The sequence below is a fragment of the Aquarana catesbeiana genome, linkage group LG04, assembly GCF_042186555.1.
Source record: "Aquarana catesbeiana isolate 2022-GZ linkage group LG04, ASM4218655v1, whole genome shotgun sequence".
NCBI lineage: Eukaryota > Metazoa > Chordata > Amphibia > Anura > Ranidae > Aquarana > Aquarana catesbeiana.
In genome coordinates, this window is record NC_133327.1 from 661,712,259 (window position 1) to 661,733,150 (window position 20,892).

Below are 20,892 nucleotides of genomic sequence, written 5' to 3' on the forward strand. Positions count from 1 at the left end.
TGTAGATTGTCAAGTTTGGTAGGGTCTAAGGATGGCAATTCCGTCTTGCAAGGCTGAGATACGTTCTACAACACTCTGGTAGAGATTGGTTTAAGTTTCCTAGGCTTCTTTTGCAATATCTAGCAGCCCTCGCAGATATCACATCCAAGATGGTGGCACCCAGCTTCAATTTTAGGGATTTTGGATGTCTACGCATGGGACACATTTACAGGTAAATAACATGCAGAAAACATATTAAAGCATAACTCCAGGCCCAAACAAACTATTTCAATCACTAAGAAATGCAGTCCCTATCAGCACTGTAGCATCACCAGCATATACAGTAAACAGTGATTTGTGCCAGCAGCAGTACGGGGTCTTCCCGTCCCATTACTGGAACAAATTCAATTCAGGTTGTATAAATACAAGGCTTCTTATGAATGGTCGAGTTGAAGAGGTTGGTGGATGAACTCACGATCTCCACCTCCAGGTAGTCAGAGGAAGCCTTATGTTCCTGCAGCACTCAGCCCAACTCATTTTTTTTGTCCCAGGAACAGTATAGGAAGTCCCATTCAGTTGCGAAAACACTGTCTATATAGAGCTTTTTTTTTAATTAAAGAGGAGCTTAAATCCCCCTCCAAAAAATACTGTAGCTGCTGCCTTTTAATATAGGGACACTTACTGGCCCATGGATCGTGCAATGTCCGCACCCGAGCCGATTCTTCAATCAGCTTTAGGTTCAGGCGCCGGCATCTTCACTAAGAGAAACCAGCAGTAAGTTGAATAAATACAAGGCTTCTTCTGAATGGCCGAATTGGAGAGGTGGGTGGATGACCTCACAATCTCCACCTCAGCCAATCAAAGGAAGCCTTGTATTCCTGCAGCGCTCAGCCCAACTCATTTTTATCCCAGGAACACGACAGGCAGTCCCGTTCTGTTGCTGAAACACTGTCTATATACTGTTTGTAGCTAATGATACACACAGTTTATATAGAGCTGACATTGGCCACATTTCTTATTAAAGAGGAGCTCCAGTCCCCCCCCCCCCCCAAAAAAGATTAAAGTCAGCAGCTCCAAATTCTGTAGCTATTGACTTTTAATATAGGGACACTTACCTGCCCCTGGATCCAGCGATGTCTGCACTCGAGCCGATTCTTCAATCAGCTTCTGGTACAGGTGCCCACATCTTCACTAAGTGAAACTGGTAGGGTAGTGAAGCCTTGCGGTTTTTTACAACTGGTTACCAACTGCGCATGCGTGAGCCGTCCCAGAAGGCTATGGGGGAGGGAGGGGGGTGGACCTCCGCTCTGATCACTGTGGCAATCTGACCAGAAGTGTGGGAGCGGGTACCTGTCAAAATCAGGTACCCGCTCCCCCCCAAAAAAAATAAAGGCCAAATGCAGAGGAGGATGGGAGGCAGAGGAGGAGCAAGAGCATAACTTCCCCTTTTGGATACAGTTCTGCTTTAAGGGAATGATTCATTTGGGCCAGTACCAAAAACCTGGAGTTAGGTTTTAATTGCACGTGGAATCTTATGGGAAGACTTTTTTAAATGAATGGTTTGGTGAAAGGGTCTCAAATCAGAATGATCACTTTAAACTAGGTTTCATCTGCAAGTGAAGTTTAAAATCTTGGCTCCCCTTCCACAGGCTAGGTGCAAGTGGAGATGGTATAATCAGTTATTTCCCTGGAGAAGGACGATCAGAAGGAGCAGTCCAGTTTAGCCTGGAAAACCTAATTAATTTCCTTTTTTCTTGTCTTCCTTTATCTGAATCTCTGGCAGTTGATTTTAGCTAATCTCCCCACCAATCGGTCAGGTACCTGCCACTTTGAAAGCGCATCAATGCGTCTCTACAAAATTCTAACTTGGCATGCCGTACTTTTTTGCAGATAATCAGCAAAGTGCAGATACAGGAGATGTAAGCGAACTTTTAAATAACATCTTCGTGTAATAACTCCTGCTTTTTTGAATATAATATATTTAAACTCTAACCCTAATCATATTGCAGAGGACGCTATTTAAATATTTGATAAAAAAACAAGATCAGTTTTTTTTTTTTTTTTTTACAGCTTCACACTTTTGGATCTTTTTTGTGTAACATTGAATTCCTTATTTAAAGCATTCCTGTTGCTGATCTGCAAATTAAAATGTTTTATTCTTTGTAAATAATAATATGCAGTAAATACTTTTTGTTCTCTGTGCCACTGAATGTCGCTTTGTTGATGAGGAATAGTCCCCCCCGAAATAAAGGAGTGTGATTACAAGGCTAGATAACAATTTGTTGGTGCGCCAAAAATTTGGCACCATGTAGTAATTGTAAAAAAAAAAATCCCAAGTGCAAATTTTTGCACAAATAGTTTTATAAAAAAAATCCCAAGTATGACTTTTCGCGCAAAAAGTATCGCGATGTGCATCAAATATATAGCGGTACGAAAGATTAAACCATTATTTGGCACAATAATGGTTTTCAGTACTGCTCCAAGAGGATGATGGCGCAAGACATTCTACTGTGCGACAAATGAACTCCATGTGCTGTGACATAATAGATTGACATTCCCCAAGATGGCATATGTAACGATCTGCTTAGCTTATCTGGCTCACTATGTCCGCTGAAATGCTCATTGGTACCTTTTGCCGACCTCTTGCCATACTGTGTCCTGTAGTGACATGGAGGACAACAGGAGAACCCACTGAGTGCTTCATGGGACGCGGTAGATTGGCAATCCCGGAAGTTTTGATTGACCAGCAGATTTCTAGAGATGGTTCTTCTTTAGCAAAGTGTTTTCTGGCTAAATGAGCTTCAGGAGAGGCAGAGGTGTAACTAGAACCTTCTGGTGCAAGAAACCATGAACGACCCCCCCTGACTGCCGGGGCCCTTTCCATCAGTCGCAGGGCCATTTCACTCCAAGCCTGGGGCCCTTCCCATTGAGCCAGGGACCCTTTATTTTTTCTGTGACTTTGGTGCAATTTGAGTGCCATAGGCTTTAATGTTAAAGTGGATGTAAAAGAATTTTTCTTTTTTTTTTGATGTCATAATGTAGAGTATAAGATTTCCTATCATTTTAGCCCAGTCTTGCCACAAAGAGTTAATCCAGCTCTGAGCAATCCTCTTTTATTGTTCAGTGAGATAAAACTTGACAAACGGAGAAAAACTTTGCCAAATCCTCCCCCTTGCTGTGAGTGACGGGTGATTTACATCTCATGCACTAGCCTAAGACATGCATTATTTTTTAATTCCCTCCCCCACTCCTTTCTTCAGCAGCTCTGCAAGGATTGGCTGTTCCACACCTCAGCATGATTTGGCATGCTGAAGTCATGTGGTTACTTTCCTGTCTTTTCATTGGATGTTAGAGATCATAGCAGAAGTGCAGTGTAAGAAATACACAGGAGAAAATGCATATTGACAAGGGGAGTGTAGAGGTGGGCGGGGAATCTACTGACATCACAACTCCACCCACCGAGCTCCAGACAACAGACCCACCCACAGAATCTGCAGTTTTTCGGGTCTCATAACAGACAGAGGGGAGACATTTGACAGGTGAAGATACATGCAGGAGGCATGTATATCTTTATAGATAACCCCCTATGGCAGTAGTTTAGAAAGGATGACATTGGGTTTACATCCACTTTAAATCACAAAGTATCAAGGAAATCGCAAGCAAGTTGAAAGGAAGTCAATTCCCGAGTAAGTCAAATGACTTTGGGGTCACAGCAGTGTGAACCGAGCCCATGTTTTGTAGCTGCCCCCTTTCTGTCATCCAGGGCCTCCTCCATGGTAGCAGAATGCCAGGGCTCGATCGTAAGTGCTACCTTTGTGACCCCGGTAGTTCCGCCACTGGGGAGAGATAAGTACAGTATGCAGAAAGGAAAAGGAAGTGGTTGGTATGTTCTTAATATATAAGGCACCTCATTCCCATAATTGAGTACAAAGAGCGAGGAGGGAGGGATTATTGCGGTGCCAAAAAGTAAATTAGTACAATATAGGTAAAAGAATATACATTTTATTACAATTCATTAAAAAAGAATTCACAAAAAAACATAAATACCGTATTAGGGGAGCATGTTACAGTATCATGCTACCCTAATATGTATGTTTTTTATGAATTCTTTTAATGGTAATAAAATGTATATTCTTTTACCTATATTGTACTAAAGTACAGTATGCACATTCATTTATTTATTTTTTCTTATATGGAGCTGCTTTACGTAAAACGGTTGTAAACCGCGGCTGTGGGGCTTGTTGAAAAAAAAAAAAAAAAACACCTGCAAGGCAATGGCATAAGGTGCTAGTATGCATCGCTGGAGCTGTGATGACTTCACTCCCGCGCATGCGCATGAGAGCCCTCAGTTCTGGCATGAAACTCTGAAGGTCTGGCAAGTGTCGGTGACATAATTGGCTGCATCCAGGGTGAATATCTCCTAAACAGTGTACGTTTAGGAGATATTAATCTTACCTACAGATAAACCTTATGATAGGCTTACCTGCAGGTAAAAATGACCAAGCTGGGTTTACTACCACTTTAATATTGAAGATCAGTGACCATGGTGCTAATTACATTACCTTAACAGACATTTTTTTTCTTCTAGTACTTATACATCTAAGACGATGATTCTGGCATTTAGGGCCATTCACACTTGCGCATTGCGGTAATGTGAGCTAAAATTCGTGCGTTACCACAATGTATGACAAGGTACATGCTCTATATGTGGTTTGTGGTGGTGTTATTCATTGTGAATGAGACCCCCTTGTATTGTACTGCAGCGCACCACAACATGTACCATGCATTGTGGTGCGCTGCATTTTAAAAAAAGGGTCATTTATTGTAGTGCATTGGCAGTTCATTATAGGATTCAAACAATTTATTGTCATTATACAATCACAGATCATACAATGAATATCAGGTTTAGCTATACTAAAGAATGGGCTGTCTTGAATGGAACACATGTTAAAGCAAAACTAAACTGTATCTGAGCACCACAAACTGAAAACGCTATTTTAATTTCAATTTTATATTCAAAGCAAACTCCCTCATGTCTCCATACTTTATTTTGTTGAGAGATCACTTTGACCCCCCCCCAGCATTTATAGCTGCAGCCATCTTGAGTAAGGGCAGATGATTCATGCAGCATTTACTTCCTGGAGTCCATTGGCCCCTTAGCTCAGGCAAGCGGGCAGGAGGGTGTGCTTAGCTGAGAGAGCCCCTCCTCCAGATGAAAAAAAAATGCCCATGAGGAGTCCTGGGATGTATGACATCATTTTGGCCTAGGCCAGAAACCAGGAAGCAACAAAAATCAAAAAATATAATACAACTTCCTATCTATTTACTAATGCTAGCAGCATAAGAATTAAAAATAATTATAGTTGACTGAGAGAGTTTACTTTTGCTTTAACACACACCAGAATGTGCATTAATATACACTATATTGCCAAAAGTTTTGGGACGCTTGCCTTTACATGCACATAAACTTTAATGGCATCCCAGTCTTAGTCCGTAGAGTTCAATATTGAATTGGCCCACCCTTTTCAGCTATAACAGCTTCAACTCTTCTGGCAAGGCTGTCCACAAGGTTTAGGAGTGTGTCTATGGGAATAAGAAGTGAAAAAACTGTGCAAATAAATTACCTCATAAATAAAAAGTGTAAGCAGCAACTGTGAGACATATACACAGTACAAGAACATCAAAATCATAGGTTCGTGCTAATCAAACAAACATGATAAATTCTGATTGGTATTAAAGCGTTTGTTAACCCCAAAAAAAAAAGAAAAAAAGAATCCCGCTCCTTTTTAAAGCATGTTATATGACACGTGGGCGTGTGCAGTGTCATTTGGCCTCATGTAACACCTAAAAAACCCTGTTGATCCTTGCCAGTTTCTACCCTCCCCTATGTAAACTGACCCCTGACACCGTGGTCAGTTTATGTGCCTTCATCATCCGCAGCCTGCTATCTACTCTCCTCTCTGCTCCCGTGTCCTCCTCCCCCCTCTCTGTCCGTGACAGTGCTGTCGCTCCACCCTCCTTCTGCTTGCATAACACTAACCTGTACAAACCATCAGCACTGTCTCCTATTGTAGTGTCCCCCTCCGTGTGTGATTTATAAAAATAAATGCTGCAAATACCTAATTTCACAGCCAAGATTGCAATCACATGACCATCCAGCTTTCTCCTCCTCCCCTCCAGACTGATGTCAGCAGGGGAATCTCGGCCCCTCCCGTTGCATCTGTCAGAGGAGGAAAGGAAAAAGCTGGCTGGTCATGTGATTGCAATCTTGGCTGTGAAATGAGGTATTTGCAGCATTTATTTTTATAAATCACACACAGAGGGGAACACTACAATAGGAGACATTGATGATGGTGTATATAGGTTAGAGTGGCTTAACAACCACTAAACAGTCCACAAGTGTTGTGATAATATATTCCTGGTGTCGATCTTCACCATCCACCACCTTGTAGTGATCTTAACCACTTCAATACAGGGCACTTTCGCCCCTTCCTGCCCAGGACAATTTTCAGCTTTCAGCACTGTCACTTTTTAAATGACAATTGCGCGGTCGTGCTACAATGTACCCAAACAAAATTTTTATCATTTTCTTCCCACAAATAGAGCTTTCTTTTGGGGGTATTTGATCACCAATGCGGTTTTTATTTTTTTGCTAAAACTAAAAAAGACCGAAATTTTTGAAAAAAAATTTTTTTTCTTTGTTTTTGTTATAAAATTTAGTTTTTTCCTTCACTGGCGGGCACTGATGAGGCGGCACCAATATGTAGAATTGATGGGCACTGATTTGTGGCACTGGTGGTCACTGACAGGCGGCACTGATGTGCACTCACAGGCAATACTGATGGGCACTGACAGGCAACCTTGATGGACACTGACAGGTGGCACTGATGGACACTAATAGATGGCACTGATGGGCAGCACTGATAAGGAACTGACAGGTGTTACTAGTGGGCACTTATTGGCACTGGTGGGCACTGACTGGCAGCTGATGGACACAGATTTTCAGCTGTGGTGGGCAGCTCTCATGGGGGCTGCGCTGATGATCAATGTGCTGATTTTCAGTGCAGACCCCCCTCTGTCAGGAAGAGCCGCTGATTGGCTCTCCCTGTCAGCGCGAACCAAGGAAAGCTGTTTACAGGCCCTTACTGGTTCACGCAATGATCAACTGTGATTGGTCACAGCTGATCACGTGGTAAGGAGCCTCCGTCAGAAGACGCACGCCAGCATGTTATCCTGAAAGACGTCATATGATTTTCAGTCAGGATAACAGAACCACTTCCCGGTTGTCATTCTGCAATAGGCCGGGCGGGAAGTGGTTAAACATCAGTGCCTCCACAGCAGCTGAAAATCTCGCTTACCAGCTCCTGTGGACCCCTCATTACAAGGGGTTGTTAGGCCTTGGCTGGGCTAAAGCCACAAGTACTTTCTCCAAATCTGATTACTCTCCTGTACAGGATCACCACTTGGCACCGTGTTACATGTAAGGATTTTCCTCAAAAAAATCTAAATGCTCCACATGGTGTAAAACCCTTTTAAAACGTATAAGAGTATAGAATATTGCACTTACAGCATCTGCTGATTACATGCACCTTAGGTTTGGTGTGACGGCCGGCACACAAACAAATGGAACCCGTCCTTCTAGGACACGTGTGGGATTGATGACGTCAGCGCGTTGTTCCGCCTGTCTATGTTTGACCATTCTTCCAGAAGCACATTTGTGAGGTCAGGCACTGATGTTGGACCAGAGGGCCTGGCTTGCAGTCTCCTCTCTAATTTATCCCAAAGGTGTTTTGTCGGGCTGAGGTCAGGACTCTGTGCAGGCCAGTCAGGTTCCTCCACCCCAAACGCGCTCATCCATGTCTATGGGTCTTGCTTTGTGCACTGGTCCAAAACATTTGGTGGAGGGGGGATTATGGTGTGGGGTTGTTTTCCAGGGGTTCGGCTTGGCCCCTTAGTTCCAGTGAAGGAAGCTCTTAAGGCATCAGTATACCAAGACATTTTGGACAATTTCATGCTCCCACTTTTGTAGGAACAGTTTGGGGATGACCCTTTCTGTTCAACATGACTGCACACCAGTGCACGAAGCAAGGTCCATAAAGACATGGATGAGCGAGTTTGGGGTGGAGGAACTTGACTGGCCTGCATAAAGTCCTGATCTCAACCCGCTAGAACACCTTTGGGATGAATTAGAGCGGAGATTGCGAGCCAGGCCTTCTCGTCCAACAACCGTGCCTGACCTCACAAATGTCCTTTGTGGACAGCCTTCTCAGAAGAGTTGAAGCTGTTATAGCTGCAAAGGGTGGGCCAACTCAATATTGAACCCTACGGACTAAGACTGGGATGCCATTAAAGTTTATGTAAAGGCGGGTGTCCCAATAATTTTGGCAATATAGTGTATGTGCGTTGACACAACTCACTGGAATTCTTAAAGCAGAACTCAACCCATCAATTTAACGTTCTGATTTTCCCGACACGTGACTGTCACATTTGCTGGTGCTTTCAACCAAATAACTGGTTCATAACTGATTACATGTAAAGCATCATGGCAGTTGAATATTTACCGTAACAGAGGCTAAGATGGCAGCTTCCTTGGATAAAAAAAAAGATAGGAGGGTTTGGTTTAGTCTGAATTGGCCCTGGTTGTCAAACTTTGTTTTTTGGTTGCAGCATTTTACATTCATCAGCCATCTTGTCTCTTTCAAAAATGTCATACAAAAAAATACAGCAATTAAAACAGAAGTTTTGTAATAGAGCTTCATATATACATCAACTGGATTTACATATTTACAAGTCCTCTATGGGGAATACGTTGTGCAGCTTTAAATGTGACAAACAAGTCCACATTTAACTGCCTATACATGCTGGTTTGTCGTTTACATTCAAGTACTGGCAATCAAAAGTCGTAAGATGAAGGTCAGCCCGGGAAGGCTTCTTTGGTCCAGTGTATAGGCTGTCCGTTTTACAGTTGGAGGTGTAGGCAGTAAAGTTGTTGACCCTGTAGAGTTCCGCCTGAGCCTTGCAACATCCGAACTTGCTCATAAGCAGATAAAAATCCCTTCGAAAGGCCTTGGTGAAAATAGCATATAGAAACGGGTTTGCGCAGGAGTTCACGGGATAAAACAAAACTAGCAAAATTTTTGAATTGGTCACAGTAATGAGGGGAACTTTGAAGGCCGCGGAAATAGCAAAGAAGGATATGGGCGCCATGCATGTAAAGTCAGTGAAGATGAGAACTGCCATTTTTTTGGCTATTTTTGTGTCTTTATTTGTTGGCGTTAGTTCCGGATTTTGCACAGCAATGTAGATTTTGATGTAACAGGCACAAATGATGATAAAGGCCAAGACATTAAGCACCAAAATCAGTATAATATACGCTTGAGAAAGGGGCGTCTCTATATCCATTGGTAAGCAAATGCTGACCTTGATGTAATTGCTGACCCCGACGAGTGGTAAAAGGGCGATCAGCAAAGAAAAAATCCAGCCTCCCAACATAATCAGGATGGCGTGGCGCAGCCGCAGCTTTCGGTCGAGTTGCATTGCATAGGTTATGGTGTGCCATCTCTCCAGGGTGATGACAGTCAACGTATAGACTGACAGCTCACTGGAGAACACTGTGAAGAATCCCGCCGCACTGCATCCGCTTCCTGTTTGCCAGTCAATAGCGTGGTTATAATACTGACTTTTGGTCTTGGAGTCCACTGCTGCGATCAGAAGTAAGTAAATCCCCATGCAGAAGTCTGCAAAGGACAAGTTGCACATCAGGAACCGGGGAACGGTGAGTTTATAATGGCTTGTCAGAAGGACTAACAGAACCACAGCGTTGCCTGCGATGGCAAGTATGCTAATGAACCAGATCAATACTCGAAGAAAGTCATATCCCATGATGTCTTCACAAGGGTTGAAAGCATCTGGTTCTGGAGTGCACCTCAGTGTTCTAGGATGACATAGATATTCATAATCTGGGACCGGGTCAATGCTGCAAGAAAAGGTACACTCCTTAAAGCTTTTAGATAAAATAATGAATTATATTATCAACCATCTAAAATTTAGCATTGCAAATTCCTACAACATAATTAAAATTCATGACAGTATGTATTTTTTGTTGTATTTTTCTTTACAATTAATTTGTAATTTATTTTTCTATAATATTTTTTTAATTCAGTTTAATGGTGTTTATTTGTTAAAGCAACCTAGTCAATATTTAAAAAAATAAAATGGGACTATCTGCAACAAAGCACAAAATATTTTTACCAGAATGGCACTCGCTTCAAAAGAATTCCTTTGCTGATGTCCACCGCAAAACTGAAACACTTCCAGGAGATCAACAATCCTGGTAGATCTGGTTTTCCAGTAGAGTTCAGTGGTGGATTTCTCTTGAATGGAGTGCTTTTCTGGTGGCGTGGGCCCACAGAATAGGTAATCATTTGGTCCCTTCTTTTGCAGGGATTCCTGTTTTTTTATTTTATAGGGACCATGTCTGATCTTCACTCTGTCTCCCTGCCAATTTTTTTTTAACCCTCCGCTTACCTTGTAGCCAAGGTACTCACCTGCCCAGTGGATCCAGCACTGTCCTGCTGAGATCAGCTTCTCTTCTGCCCCTCTTGGTCTCGCGCTGCCTTCTTCGGTAAAGTCTTCGGGAAGCTACTGGCTCTCCAGAGGCGGGAGCTCCTTGATGACATGCTGCTAGCCCTTCCCCCTCCTCCTTTCTCACTATAAGGTTAAGCCTCCTGGGATATGTGATGTACATATCTTAGGAGGCACAATGGGCAAAGTGCATGTCATTCGCCTAGGCCAGGGATCTCCAAACTTTCTAAACAAAGGGCCAGTTTACTGTCCTTCAGACTTTCAGGGGGCTAGACTGTGGCCGGTGAGCGTAAAAAATGCCCCAGCATCAATGGAAGTAAACCATGCCCCATCATTGGTGTCAGTGGGAGGAATAGTGCCCCATTGCTGTCAGTGGGAGGAATATTGCCCTATAATTAGTATCAGGGGAAGCAATAGTGCCCCAACATTAGTATCACTGGGGAAAATAGTTCCCTGACAGTGCCCCCCTGGGGCTGGCTAAAGGCAAGCAAAAGACCACATCTGGTCCCGGGCCGCAGTTTGGAGTCCACTGTCCTAGGCGAATGATGTGCATGGGGGGGGGGGGAGTTTTAATTGAAGAAAAAAAAAGTAAACAAAGGAAAAAAATAATGCCCTATTCAGCAGAGGGGAGGAGGGTGAATGGAAGGCAATTTTGTAATTGGAGGGTGAAGATCTCCTTTAAGATATCTCTGGATCTAATGAAGAAGCCCTAGTACTGCCCTTGCCCTTGTTAACTGCTCCTTCAGAGGGAGTGCATTTCTGGTAGTGTTGGCAGTGGGATAGGTAATTATTCAGTCACTTCTTTTACAAGTATGCCTGTTTTTTTGCTCCTGAAGAATGGGTATCCAGATGAGTCACATGTCTTTAGGCGGGGGTGTGTCACTCCTTTGTCTTATTTAGCTGTGTGTGTAATCTAATAATGTCCTAATATTCAGGTTTACCAACAACATGCACTATATAGCTTAAAGTTTGTAGAAACCTGACCAACACACCCTAATGAGCTTGTTGGACACCCCATTCCAAATAATGGCTATTGATATGGAATGGGCCCACCCTTTGTGACTATACAGCTTTTTCTAGTCTTGTAAGGTTTTCCCAAAGATTTTGGACCTTTCTTGAAATGTCGCCACAAGCTTGGAATTGCACAATTGTCTAAAACAGGGGTCTCCAAACATTCTAAACAAAGTCCCGGATAATTGTCCTTCAGACTCTAGGAGGGCCGGACTATGGCCAACGGGAGTGAAAATTTTCCTGGCATCAGTGGCAGTAAGCATAGCCACATTTGGTATTAGGGGGAGGAATAGTGCCTCATCATTGTTATCATAGGGAGGAATAGTAACCCCATTTTTGGTAGTGGGAGAAATGGTGCTCCATTGTTGGTGTCAGGTGGCAGAATAGAGTCTCTTATCAATGGGAGGAATAGTGCCCCAAGGGCTGGACAAAGGCAAGCAGAGGGCCACATCCAGAGTTTGGAGACCACTGGTCTTAAATATCTTGATATGATGTAGTATTAACAGGACCCTTCAGTGGAAACCAGAACTCAGTAATTCTGATAGGTGCACATAGCTGTATAGTGTCCTAAGAAATTACCCTGGTTTCATGTGGTTTTACTGCTGTAGGGCTCATTTACACTGGTGGCAGCTCTTGCTGCCCCTCTGAAAATGGCTATGGTGGATCACTTTCAAGAGAGGTTGACAGGTGGCAGGGAGGCGATGTGTGGCCTGTAGAACCTGAACATTGCACATGTTTTCAGGGCAGTTTTGGCGTGCCCTCCTTCACTTAAATGGGTTGTGTTAGGTATTGATACTGCCTGCTAATAAGTGACGGTATAATTTTTGCCATTGCTGTAGCATGTGTACAACTGTTTCCAGGCATTGTGTTAGATTTAGGCGGACGGTCTGGGGGCATTAAAACCAAGACCTATTTACTGCCTGAAGATAACTAAGACGGTGCTGCAATCTCCTCTGCAATCCAAGAATGACTCCAAAACCCGGTGCCTCAGTTCTAAAGTTCTAAGGTCTCTGGAACCTTACTTGGTACACAATCCATGAAGATGAAGAAATGCCGGCACATTGATATGAATCAGCAAATTGGTTAATCTTTATTATAGGACAGTGAAATACAGCCAAAAAGAACCACTTGCCTACTGGGCACTTTTACCCCCTTCCTGCCCAGGCCAATTTTCAGCTTCAGCGCTGTCGCTGTCCAAACGACACAGTGATCATAGAGCGTGCCAGGTACGTGCTGCAGCAGGCATGTGGGGGCACGGTTCTGGGAGGACGTTAATAGACGCCCTCCCAGAACTGGACGCCATTTGGCTATACCACGGTCGGGAAGTGGCTAATCATGACTCATGCCTGCACAGTCAAGACGCGTTGCATTTTTTTTTGGGCTGTATTTCACTGTCCTATAATAAAGAATTATCGCTTTGCTGATTCATATTGATGTACTGGCATTTTTGTGGATTATGTTTACTGTCTCCCTTTTCTTATGTGTGAATGAACCCTTTGTATGATTCCTCATAAATAAAGCTGGCAATACGCTATTAGAATTTTTTCATTCAGTCTGCGGGCTGAATGAAAAGAAATAACGTCTTCCTCCATCCATGCTATACAAGCGCAGATGGACAACGGCAGCTGCTAGAGTGACCCAGCGGTGCCTAATTCTGATTCGATGCAGTTCTAATAAAAATAACAATGTATTTTTACATACAACTAAACATATAAAATAATCCAACTTCCTATCTGCTGCTTCTCATCCCCCCCCCAGGAAAAAAAAAGTTTTAGTTGAACTGTAAAGTATAACTAAAACATATTTTTCGTTTTGGATAGAGTGAAGAGGAATTAGAACCCCTATCAGGTTTTTATTGCTGCCTGTTAGGGAACTTCACCCTCTCTATTTGTCCTGTTTTCAAAGTGAAAGTAAAAAAAAACAAAATTGCAAATTATGGGGGTGTCCCCAGAACAGTAATAGAGGGCAAGTCTTCCATTAGGGACTCTAGTTCTGAATTCAACCTGGGATTCCTGCACTTTGGTGGGATTTCCTTTCACTTCCTGTTTGGCTATAGGACAGGAAGTGAAGGTACATCTCCCCAATGGGACACGGATGACAAAACAAACCTGGCAGTGGTATACCCATCTGTTAATCCAAAAAAAATATATATATACAGTGGGGCAAAAAAGTATTTAGTCAGCCACCAATTGTGCAAGTTCTCCCACTTAAAAAGATGAGAGAGGCCTGTAATTGACATCATAGGTATACCTCAACTATGAGAGACAAAATGTGGAAACAAATCCAGACAATCATATTGTCTGATTTTTGAAAGAATTTATTTGCAAATTGTGGTGGAAAATAAGTATTTGGTCAATATCAAAAGTTCATCTCAATACTTTGTTATATATCCTTTGTTGGCAATGACAGAGGTCAAACGTTTTCTGTAAGTCTTCACAAGGTTGTCACACACTGTTGCTGGTATGTTGGCCCATTCTTCCATGCAGATCTCCTCTAGAGCAGTGATGTTTTGGGGCTGTCGCTGGGCAACACGGACTTTCAACTCCCTCCAAAGGTTTTCTATGGGTTGAGATCTGGAGACTGGCTAGGCCACTCCAGGACCTTGAAATGCTTCTTACGAAGCCACTCCTTCGTTGCCCGGGCGGTGTGTTTTTGATCATTGTCATGCTGAAAGACCCAGCCACATGTCATCTTCAATGCCCTTGCTGATGGGAGGAGGTTTGCACTCAAAATCTCATGATACATGGCCCCATTCATTCTTTCATGTGCACGGATCAGTCGTCCTGTTCCCTTTGCAGAGACACAACCCCAAAGCATGATGTTGCCACCCCCCATGCTTCACAGTAGGTATGGTGTTCTTTGGTTGCAATTCAGCATTCTCTCTCCTCCAAATACGACGAGTTGTGTTTCTACCAAACAGTTCTACTTTGGTTTCATCTGATCATATGACATTCTCTCAATCCTCTTCTGGATCATCCAAATGCTCTCTAGCAAACCTCAGACGGGTCCGGACATGTACTGGCTTAAGCAGAGGGACACGTCTGGCACTGCAGGATCCGAGTCCCTGGCGGCGTAGTGTGTTACTGATGGTAGCCTTTGTTACGTTGGTCCCAGATCTCTGCAGGGGATTCACTAGGTCCCCCCGTGTGGTTCTGGGATTTTTGCTCACCGTTCTTGTGATCATTTTGACCCCACGGGGTGAGATCTTGCGTAGAGCCCCAGATCGAGGTAAATTATCAGTGGTCTTGTATGTCTTCCATTTTCTAATTATTGCTCCCACAGTTGATTTCTTCACACCAAGCTGCTTGCCTATTGCAGATTCAGTCTTCCCAGCCTGGTGCAGGTCTACAATTTTGTTTCTGGTGTCCTTCGACAGCTCTTTGGTCTTCACCATAGTGGAGTTTGAAGTGTGACTGTTTGAGGTTGTGGACAGGTGTCTTTTATACTGATAACAAGTTCAAACAGGTGCCATTAATACAGGTAATGAGTGGAGGACAGAGGAGCCTCTTAAAGAAGATACAGGTCTGTGAGAGCCAGAAATCTTGTTTGTTTGTAGGTGACCAAATACTTATTTTCCACCATAATTTGCAAATATATTCTTTCAAAAATTAGACAATGTGATTGTCTGGATTTGTTTCCACATTTTGTCTCTCATGGTTGAGGTATACCTATGATGACAATTACAGGCCTCTTTCATCTTTTTAAGTGGGAGAACTTGCACAATTGGTGGCTGACTAAATACTTTTTTGTCCCACTGTATATACTTTTTGAGATGGGAATGAGGGACACCTATCACTGTCACTACTATTCCTTTATATTGGCTTTTAGAATTTACAAATGCAGAAATTTAGAAATCAGATGAAAGGTTTAGTACTGGAAAACATTTTTTGATAGATAAAAAAGTGCATTTTATATACATCTATATAGATCAGACTAAAATGAAGGACACATGAGGAGGAATGAGGGACAGAGGGATAGTGCTCCAAATCAGAGACAGTCCCTCGAAATGAGGGACAGTTGGGAGCTATGTATATATAATATATATCATATATGTATATATGTTTTTGCCTTTATTTCTACTTAAAGAAAAGAGTGACATCACTATTAAGCCTTGTAATAAACCATTCGCCACTGGAGCCCATATACATAAAAGAAACCAATGTGTGATTCAGTCTGACAATTAACGTTGGTATAGCTGCTCTTAAAATGATCATGGCTTACTAATACCTACCTTGTATCATTGGCTAGCTTCCGAGGATTAATATCACATTGGCTTGTCAGGTTTCCAAAATAGTATAGAGGAGAATTTAACCTTCGGGAAAAAAAGAACATTTTTAATCTGTGTGGGGACTATTTACAGTATAAAAGGAATACAGTAGAAGAAAAAAATGAATAATCAAGCTCCAAATTTATTTTTCCCGGAGTACTAAGGAAGAAACCTCACTGGTTGCTATAGGCCATAAAATAATGAAGAGACACCATAGGATTTCATATTGTCGTTTAATCATTTAAAAAAAAAAACTACATTTAAAAGCACACCCCAGTGATTTTTTCCAAAGTACCGAATTTTCAGGCTTGACATGTTTGGTATCATTGTATTCCACACAATCTCAAGCATACACTATATTGTCAAAAGTATTGGGACGCCTGCCTTTACACACTGTTCAACTCTCCTGGGAAGGCTGTCCAAAAGAATGTGTCTATGGGAATGTTTGACCATTCTTCCAGAAGCGCATTTGTGAGGTCAGGCATTGATGTAGATGAGAAGGCCTGGCTCGCAGTCTCCGTTCTAATTCATCCCAAATGTGTTCTATCCGGTTGAGGTAAGGACTCTGTGCAGGCCAGTCAAGTTGCTCCACCCCAAACTCACTCACCCAAGTCTTTATGGACCTTGTTTTGTGCACTGGTGCGCAGTCATGTTCAGACATGGAGCTGCGGCTCGGCCCCACCCCCCTCTATCCTCATTGGCTCACTGACTTTGATTGACAGTAGCAGGGGCCAATGGCACTGGGAGCAGCCAGAGGCTGTGTCTCAGCCAATCAAATCAGGAGGGAGAAGGTCAAAAATCATTTTGTGGAGGGGGGATTATGGTGTGGGGTTGTTCTTTAGGGGTTGGGCTTGGCCCCTTAGTTCCAGTGAAGGGAACTTTTAAGGCGTCAGCATAACAAGACATTTTGGACAATTTCATGCTCCCAACTTTGTGGGAACAGTTTGGGGATGACCCCTTCCTGTTCCAACATGACTGTGCACCAGTGCACAAAGCAAGGTCCATAAAGACATGGATGAGCGAGTTTTGGGTAGAGGAACTTGACTAGCCTTCACAGAGTCCTGCAAAGGATGGGCCAACTCAATATTGAACCCTACGGACTAAGACTGGGATGCTATTAAAGCAGTGTTCCGGCCAAAAAAAACCAAATAGATTGAAAGCCAGCAGCTACACATACTGCAGCCGCTGGCTTTTAACTATAGGACACTTACCTGTCCTGGAGTCCAGCAATGTCAGCACCACAGCTGATGTTTCCATCAGCTGTCGGGTGCTGCTGCCTCCATTGGCTCCATTGCCTCCAAGCTTCACGTCGAGAACCCTACTGCGCATGCGCGAGGCCCCGCTCCTCTCTCCTACTGGCCCAGCTACAGGGAGAGGAGGAGGAGGGAGCTCCGCAGTGATGTCACGGGCTGTGGCCCAGACTCCCGGAAGTGGGAACAGGATACCTATCAAAGACCGGTATCCTGTCCCCCCTCCCCCCCGAAAGGTGCCAATTGTGGCACCGGAGGGGGAGAGGAGACAAATTTTTTTTTTTAAATTTCAGGTACTTATATAGCGCCGTCAATTCATGCAGCGCTTTACATATACATTGTATATTCACATCAGTCCCTAACCCTCAAGGAGCTTACAACCTAAGGTCCCTAACTCACATTCATACATACTAGGGACAATTTAGACAGAATCCAATTAACCTACCAGCATGTCTTTGGAGTGTGGGAGGAAGCCGGAGGAAACCCACGCAGGCACAGGGAGAACATGCAAACTCCAGGCAGGTAGTGTCGTGGTTGGGATTCGAACCAGCGACCCTTCTTACTGCTAGGTGAAAGTGCTATCCACTACACCACTGTGCCGCCCTGAGCCAAATGCCAAATGAGCAGAAGTTCCACTTTTGGGTGGAACTCTGCTTTTAAAGTTCTTGTGCAAGTAAAGGCAGTGAAAGTCTCAATTCTTTTCACAATATAGTGTATGTCCATGCTTCTGAACGCCTGCTTCCACTTTCTGAATACCGGTAGGGACACTTGTTATACTCCAGCTTTGAGCGGCGCTCCAAGTCCACACGTGATGACAGTGACTCCCCATCGCTACAGATCACTAATGCCAGAAATAAGTGAAGTGACACAATCACTACAGTCGATGGCGATTTGCCGATAACAAGTGATTTCTTTGCAGCTTCAGATTAAACTTATTCCACTTCCCCATATTAGCATTTGCTGTTACAAATCATTCTCCTTCAGCAATTTGTAGTTAAACCATAAAGGTGAAAGCAGAGCTTCGCGCCAACATGTATCGCTGCACAAACTCCATGCCTCAGTGACTATGCCGCATATTCCTGTAAAATTACCAAGTTAGTGATTCCATAGAAATTACCTATGGTCTCCAAGCAAGAAACCACAGAAAAAAAAAAAATGTTTTGAATAAATCGTTCTGGCGTGGCCCTTTAGAATATCAGAAAAGGCAGCAGACTGAAATCACAAAATGGTCCATGTAGCGGCTATATGATTAACCATTTTAAAGTGATTTTTTTTTTTCTTTTTAATTGTTAACCACTCGCCCTCCATAAGATTTACTTCCCTTCATGACCAGGCCATTTTTTGCGATACGGCACTGCTTTACTTTAACTGACAATTGCGTGGTCGTGCTTCATGGTACCCAAATACAATTTATGTCCCCTTTTCCTACAAATAGAGCTTTCTTTTGGTGATATTTGATCACCTCTGTGGTTTTAATTTTTTGCGCTATAAACAAAAGACCGACAATTTTGAAAAAAAAACAAAAAACAATAATTTACTTTCTGCTATAAAACATATCCAATAAATAAAAAAATTAAAAAATCAAAGTCTTCATACATGTAGGCCAATTTGTATTCTGCTACATGTTTTTGGTAAAAAAAAATCCCAATAAGCATATACTGATTGGTTTGCGCAAAAGTTATAGCGTCTACAAACTATGGGATATTTTTATTTTTTTTTTTTTTTACTAATAATGGCAGCAATCGGCGACTTATCGCGGGACTGCAACATTGCGGCAGACAATCTAACACTGACACTTTTTGGGGATCAGTGACACTAATACAGTGATCAGTGCTAAAAAATATGTGCTGTCACTGTACTAATGACACTGGTAGGGAAGGGGTTAACATCAGGGGTGATCAAAGGGTTAACTGTGTGCCTGGCCAGTGTTTATGTATACTGTGTGAGGAGCTTTTACTAGGGGAAGAAATTAAATTTATTCTCTGCTTTGCAGGAACATAAACGCCATCCCTTCCCTCCTGTCAGAACGGCGATCTGCCTTGTTTACATAAATAGATCACAGTTCTGTTTCTCTGCCTGACGATCGTCTGGTGCCGTAGGACATGGAGTACCCAGTACGATTAGGTTCCGCTGAGTCACTTTAACTGACAATTGTGCGACGTTGTACCCAAATAAAATTTATGTGATTTTTTTCCCCACAAATAGAGCTTTCTTTTGGTGGTATTTGATCACCTCTGCAGTTTTTATTTTTTGTGCTATAAACAAAAAATTATATGGCGTATATTGCTTGGTTTGCGCAAAAGTTATAGCGTCTACAAAATAGGGGTTAAATTTAGGGAGTTTTAAAATGCTTTATTATTTTTACTGGTAATGGCGGCGATCTGCGATTTTTAGCGGGACTGTGACATTGCAGCAGACAAATCTGACCCCAAGTGACACTTTTTGGGGACCAGTGACATTATTACAGTGATTAGTGCTAAAAAAAGTATAAATGACACTGGCAGGGAAGGGGTTAACACTAGAGGTCATCAAGGGGTTAACTGTGTTCCCTGGGTGTGTTCTAACTGTGTGGGGGATGGGCTTGCTTGGACAACACAGAGATCGCTGTTCCTGATCACTAGGAACAGCAGATCTCTGAGTTGTCCTCTGTCAGAATGGGGATCCGCCTTGTTTACATAGGCAAAACCCAGTTCTGCCTCTCTGTACTGTGATCGCGGGTGGCCGGCAGACATCGAGTCCGCCGGACCCACAGGAGTGGTGCCACCGGCGTGCACGTGCCCACAATACCACATGCACGGACTGACGTACAGGTACGTCAGTTTGCGCAGCTGAGCCGCCTTGCCGCAGTATATATGCAGAATGCGGTTGGCAAGTGGTTATTTTTTTTTTTAACACTTTTCATTTTATTTTTTTGATCACTTTTATTCTTATTACATGGAATGTAAAGATCCCTTGTAATAGGAATAATGCCCCGTACACACGGTCGGATTTTCCGACGGAAAATGTGTGATAGGACCTTGTTGTCGGAAATTCCGACCATGTGTAGGCTCCATCACACATTTTCCATCGGAATTTCCGACACACAAAGTTTGAGAGCTTGCTATAAAATTTTCCGACAAATTCCGATGTGTACACAAATCCGATGCACAAAGTGCCACGCATGCTCAGAATAAATTAAGAGACGAAAGCTATTGGATACTGCCCCGTTTAGTCCCGACGTACGTGTTTTCCGTCACCACGTTCAGAACGATCGGATTTTCCGACAACTTTGTGTGACCGTGTGTATGCAAGACAAGTTTGAGCCAACATCCGTCGGAAAAAATCCATGGATTTTGTTGTCGAAATTTCCGATCAATGTCCGACCGTGTGTACAGGGCATAAGGCATGACAGGTCCACTTTACAGAAAGATCTGGGGTCTATAAGTCCCCACATCCAGTGGCAGCCCGTCCATACAGGGCGCAGGGGCGCCGCCCCCCAATCCATGCACCCGGCCCCTAATCTACATGCAGGGCACCGGACGAATGGATTCCAATGGGGTTTTTTTTTCTCTTTAGGAGCACATGATTATAGCCTGAGGCTCTAATTGGCATAAAAAAAGGGGGCTCGGGGCGCAGAGCACTGCACCTTGAGCCCACCCAGTTGTGTGACAATAGGGAATTAATATTCGCTATTGTGTTCCTGATTCTCCTCCTGGCCAATCAGAAAGCGGGTCCTGAGACCGTCTTTCGATTGGCTGAGAGGAAAAATGATCCTATTGGCTACTGAGGGGGGGGGGGAGACGCAGGGTGAAGCTGCCGCCC

General features: G+C 43.3%; 1 protein-coding gene across 1 annotated transcript in view; it reads right to left on the bottom strand.

Annotated features, from left to right (window-relative positions):
* Positions 1–8,350: 8,350 nt before the first annotated feature.
* The window catches only part of LHCGR (luteinizing hormone/choriogonadotropin receptor), a 272,081-nt gene continuing 259,539 nt past the window's right edge, over positions 8,351–20,892 (bottom strand). The window contains exons 10-11 of the mRNA XM_073628526.1: positions 15,806–15,886; positions 8,351–9,955 (exon numbers count right to left, since the gene is read on the bottom strand). Coding sequence (XP_073484627.1) covers positions 8,824–9,955; positions 15,806–15,886 — 1,213 coding nt within the window. The 3' untranslated portion in view covers positions 8,351–8,823. The remainder of the gene's footprint in view (positions 9,956–15,805; positions 15,887–20,892) is intronic.